This window comes from Schistocerca americana, chromosome 4 (genome assembly GCF_021461395.2).
Source record: "Schistocerca americana isolate TAMUIC-IGC-003095 chromosome 4, iqSchAmer2.1, whole genome shotgun sequence".
Lineage (NCBI taxonomy): Eukaryota > Metazoa > Arthropoda > Insecta > Orthoptera > Acrididae > Schistocerca > Schistocerca americana.
In genome coordinates, this window is record NC_060122.1 from 424502116 (window position 1) to 424508115 (window position 6000).

The 6000-nt window shown below is 37.7% G+C and overlaps 1 protein-coding gene across 1 annotated transcript in view; it reads left to right on the plus strand.

Moving 5' to 3' along the window:
* Window positions 1-4117, plus strand: part of LOC124612395 (ZZ-type zinc finger-containing protein 3) — a 77490-nt gene extending 73373 nt beyond the window's left edge. The window contains exon 8 of the mRNA XM_047140576.1: window positions 1460-4117. Within this exon, the coding sequence (XP_046996532.1) occupies window positions 1460-1708 (249 nt within the window). The 3' untranslated portion in view covers window positions 1709-4117. The remainder of the gene's footprint in view (window positions 1-1459) is intronic.
* The last annotated feature ends 1883 nt before the right edge of the window (window positions 4118-6000 follow it).

The window sequence follows — 6000 nt, forward strand, 5'->3', positions numbered from 1 at the left end:
CAGAGACTGGCGAGCCACCTCTTACCAAGCAGTGAGAACTCCTCATGGTGCGATGTTATGCTAAATGTAGTCCGTCTCCGACCATCCTATTGTTGGTGTTGGTGCTGAACAACCCTGCAATGCAGGTTACCTGTCACCAGGCTACTGAGCCTTTTTCTGTTCATGCAGAGGAATTTGTTGAGCAACTTGGTGTAGCAGACATACCCATTTTTAAACAGTGATGCAACAAATCTCCTCCTCGAATGATTGACAGGCCCGTTCTTAGCTTGGACATTACGGAGTACAAAAAGCTCACCACTCTGCCTTTAGTGATAAAACGGGTTTTTAATGGCATTTTATCTGAGTATACAGAGAATGTGATAATTTTTACTGGTGGATCAAAGCAAGGTGACAATCTTGGGTGTTTGGTTATCTTCCCACATTTTGTCATTAAACTCCCGCTACCAAGCCACTCAGTGTACTGTGCAGAGCTGTGGGTGGTTAGGAAGGCACTGAAGTACATGAGACTTCTCTCTTAGTGCTCTGCTGGCAGCTCAGCAAATTTTCCCTGCAGTTCAGATGGTCCATATTGTACTAAGAACTTTCCAGTTTTACTGAGTGTTACATAAAACATTTTTGTGATGAGATGTTTGGGTGACTATCTACACATTGCAGAAATGGAAAAGTCACTAGTCATATTTTTTGTGATGTGTTGGTAGGTATTTGCAGAGAGAGTGTGTGTTCTGCAATTCACTGAACTAGTTCGTGTGATTTTTAATTTATTCGTGATAGAATATGAGGTTGTGGCTGTACTCAACTTGCTAGCTAAAATGGACACTCAGCCATGCACAATGGAAAAGTGCTAATGTAAACTGTTTAAAAATATTAGAAATATCTACACACAAAGCTCTTCATTGTATGTAATACGTTTACATATGTTCGTTCTTGCAGTAGTTTTCATTAATGTATAGAAGATTAAAGTTTTTGTGGAATTGTTTAATTTTTGTGCCACTTGAATTAGATACCTTAAATGCATCCCATATTAACGATATGGGTATCTTTAGGATCTTTTCCGTGTGTTGTAGAAAACATATAGTTGTGGGATTCAACCCATTTTTCTGAAACGCTGACCTCCAAGTATTCTAAGCTGTACTAGACCACATTTATTTTTTATGTTGGTTCATTAAACTTGTTACTGAATCCTGGCGATATTATTTTTCTGTTCTTGCAGTAAACATTAATCTTTTAGTAAATGGGAATATTTTTATATCTTTTTCCTATTATTGTTTTTTAATTAGTATCATGTTGTCTTGTTCAGTGTGATACACAAATTCTCAGGATGGTGTCCTCACTTGTATTTCAACAGCTTCACTTCATGATTAAGAAACCTTTAATTACATGACCTTTCTTTCTACTCTCTCCTCTCATTACTAACACGGTCTACACATGTTTGAAAAATGGCTTCAATTTTATATTGCAGTGTCGAGAATGTGGTGAAATACCAATCTGTGGAACACGTTGGCACTGTACAGACTGCCCAACGGACCTATGTACAGACTGTGTTGCTGCTCCTTTGGTGGACCCTCGGATTCCTCTGAGACATTCATTAAGCCATACACTTGTGACTGTGAAAACTGCTGTCCCTTCGCCGTGTGCCCAAGATGAAGACAGCAATTCTCAAACATTTGTCCCACAAGCTTATCTCGATCCTAACTTTTTACCACAATAGGCAGTCGAGTTGTTTGTGTCTGTTGGTGTGCAAATGTAATGGTTGCATGCTATTATTATTTATTTGCTCATATATAAATTGCTAGCTGCAGTTTTGAAAAACTGCAATTTTTTTAGATATTATGTAATGACTGGTTAGAATTCTCTTTGGTGTGTGTGTGTGTGTGTGTGTGTGTGTGTGTGTGTGTGTGTGTGTGTGTGTGTTTTACTAATATCAGTATTTTATAGTTCTTGTGAACTGATAGCTTAACAGTTGGTGGTAACATCCATTAATAAGGTCAACTGCTGTTTACAGGGTACATTATTAGGTCTCAAGATTTCATATTAATTTGTTATTGTGTGTTTGCAATGTTATTGTGCTTATAGTACTATTTTACTTATATTTGTAGTGGTGTAGTTCAATCTTAAAATCCATATTCTTGTGATAAAAGGTAAAAGATATCATTTATTTTTCATTAAAGAGCATTAGTATATATTGAACAGAAAAATATTGTGTATGTTAGAAAATTTAATTGTAACATCTTATATGCAAAAGGAAAAGCTACACTCTTGAATGCCCCAAGTTTCGCAAGTACGTTTCGTTTATTGATATGTATATTTTCGAGCTGCAGTTTTGACTGTAATTCTTAAAAAGTTGAGATTATTTGTTTCTTCTCTTTACTGAAGTAAATGCAATGATGGCCATTTATCACAAGCTCAAAATGTTTGCTGTATTGGGGCTTGATCTGCGTTTTAGTATTGGTTCAGATAACAGCTTACTTAATGCTGAAGAGGAACATCAATGAAGGTCTCACATCTAAGTAACATTGATTACTAGGACATGCAGGTTATCTTCAACATTGTAACTGCCTAGTTTACTTGTAGTCCTTTCATTACAAAGCCTGACAGCAGATGTCATCACAAAAAAAATCCACTGTCTGTTCTAACAAATGTGACCCATCTGTTCCAAAAAATGTGACCCACAGGCAACTAAACTAAAGAGTCTCATGGCTACGCGTATACACCCGATCAGCTCCTGTTGCTAACACTCCAGCAATCTCTGACTGGATCCACCCACTGCCTGCCTGGGGCTTCTGCCTACTACAGCTTCTGTCCTGTCACACTTGCCCACAGAGTGCATTCTCCCGAATTTTTTAAATTTTACCCTTTGACCCTGTCTGTGCCCAGCATGATCTACTGTTGAGGGGCACTCGCCACTTTATTGACTGTATTTTTGCACTATTGTTCAGTAGTTCTTCAGAGGATGCATGGAGGGGTAGAGACATTTCTCTCAATATGGTCACACACTGCATCCTAAGCCCATCATTGGCTTTAGGTGATGCGGTGCTGTCACCACCAGAAGACTCTCTTTTTCCCTCTCATCCCACACTCTCCCATTATTTTTAATTGTGGTCTGTGTCAATGGCTCCATCGTCAGAATACACAAGGCTCCCTTTAATGTGTTTATATCTTATAGATCTTTAGCTCATTAACACACAGCTGTCCATTTGCCTGGCACATGTCTGGCGGCTTCCAGTGTTGTGGTTACGCCTTTATACTTTCGCTGCTGCTCAAGTTATTAATATTTTCCCTGATTTTTTCTTAACATATTATTGTCAGGCTTGGCTTGCCTCATGGATGTAATAATGAGTCAGTTGCATGACCAGTGAGAGGTATGTAAACTCTTCTCGGTGGGGCTGTATGGAGGCTGCTGACCAAGTCAGAATCAAGTGCTCATCTGAGTTTGTCTTTTACATTTCCTGCCCTATCCAGGTATGCCCTATGGATTGACTCCAAAGCTTCAGCTCGCTTCGATCTTCCATGTATGATCTCTTGCTGCCCTGCTGAACTGGCACTATGGGGGCAGGCATGTAGTGGTGGGAAGTTAATCACATTATCTGAGGTGTTAGTGTGATGACATTTTTGAGCTCTTCACCTGAATGTATGCTGCGATGAAGTCTCAATTCACTGATGTATCATTCCTCTCAGAGGTGCTGGTTCAGCAGTACTGCATGCGAGCCTCTGTCTTCGAAGGTGTGGATTAACTCTTATGGTGGGTTGAAGTTTTGAGTTAGTCAGTGATGCAGACTTGGATAGCATAATTGGTAGCTGACTGCCCATAAGAGGCAGGGATCTAAATTTGTGTTCTGGTCCAGCCTGCAGTAAACTTTGGATACCATCACATTGTTCATAATCTTATTTGTCTCTTCAGTTGCATAGCCTCCAACCTTTGCATGATATTATTTATTTCCTGCATCAGTGAAAATATTCCTTCTGTGTTGAGAAATAACAGTAATCATTGTTACAATATAATTTCTGAAATATTCAGAATTATATTTTTTAAAACATTACAAAACTGCAAATGTTAGGGACAACATTGTTGTATCACTGGCCCAGCCTGAATCAATAGATTACACATTTTTTATCATCAGAATTTGTTATTTTCATGTAAACTCCTTCCATCTAGAAACCCATGCAGAATTGGACCATTTAAACTACTTTTATTGTGGATAATTCAAGTAGCCTATTCATGAAATTAGTAAAGCATTTCTTTCAAACAATGGAAAATCCAGGATAGAATGTAACAATATGAGAGAAAGAAAGTTGCTGCTCACCATATAGTGGAGATGCTGAGTCGCGATAGGCACAATAAAAAGATTCACACAATCATAGCTTTCAGCCATTAAGGTCTTTGTCAGCAGTAGACACACATGCGCACACACACACTCACGCAAGCGCAACTTGCACACACATCTGCAGTCTCTGAGAGCTGAAACTACACTCAAATGTAGTTTCAGCTCTCTGAGACTGCAGATGTGTGTGCAAGTTGCGCTTGCGTGAGTGTGTGTGTGCATGTGTGTATGTGTGTCTACTGCTGACAAAGACCTTAATGGTCGAAAGCTATGATTGTGTGAATCTTTTTATTGTGCCTATCACGGCTCAGCATCTCCGATGTATGGTGAGTAGCAACTTTCCTTCTCTCGTATTATTAAAGCATTTCTTTTTATCATTTAAATAACATTCAGTCTAGTTATTCTGTACTACTAGCTACATTTTTTAAAATTGTTGGAAAGGAAATTCATGATAGTCTTGTCAAATAAACCTTCCTAGTTTTTGGCAATGAAGATGGACACTGTGGAAAATATAAATCACTTCAGAATTTCCCAACATTTTACTGCTTGTTTCTGTATTCTTTAGTTTTATTGTACTTGTGACAAAAAGTGACGGTGTTATCGATGCACTACAATGATTAACTGTAAGTATAACTTTGTAAACATGCTGTCATTAGAAATATGTGGCTCAACTGCCCTAGCAAGCACTTACTTCTCGTTTATAAATCGGATTGGTCGTTACTCTGTGTGAATTTTTCCACCATATACGATTCTGGTAAGTTCACAGAATGTATCTCTTTCTCAAAGGAGATTATACGTAGTTTTACTGTTGCCCATTAATTTCTTTTAATCCTCATCTGGTTTCTAGTTAACGGTTTATTAGCCATCCATGCTTAAAGCCAGACCATTTTCCACACTCTCAAAGACTGCACCACTTGACAATCTTGCAGGCTTCGAGGTCTTCAAATTTATTTAACTCTGTCAATGAGTCTAATATCAATGATCAGTTGACTGTGACCTGCTCAGCTCAGATTATTTTCTGGCACCATCTGTTGGACTCATAACCATCCTGCTAGAAAAAGCTTCTAGTGGAAAGGTAGAGCATCTCACATTATCAACAAATAATGTGTAGTATATGTTTATTTGATATAATCTGCTTGTTTCATTTCAACATTTTTAAAGATACTTCAGTATTGGCCATGCCGAATGTAATTATGTGACCTAGTTTGAGTTTAAATTAAGTTCCAGAACTGAAGTAGTGTGATTTTGTTTGGAAGTAAATCAGTCAGTAAAATAATCATATCTTCACTCAGTAATGCAGTGGCCTTTGATATTATTATTATTTTACTTTATTCTACTGAAGACGTCTTTCCCCCACCTTTTTTTCCTTTTTTTTTATATAAAAGAAAAGATAGCTATTTGAAGATGTATATGAATGTTGGTTATTTGGTTCTCTCAACGACGCATTTTGAGTAAAAATAATCAAATATTCCTTTTAAATGAAAATAAACTCTTTCTTCTTCTATTTCATAATAATATTAGTTATTATTATTAATTATTCACATAAATCACATACATAACTAGAGTCATGCCCTCCTGGTCTCTGGCTGCTGACTGTGCACTTAATGACGGCAGCACCAAATCGGGTACTCTGCAATAACTTGTGGCTCTGTAACTGGCAAATGTACATAAAATAAAACAT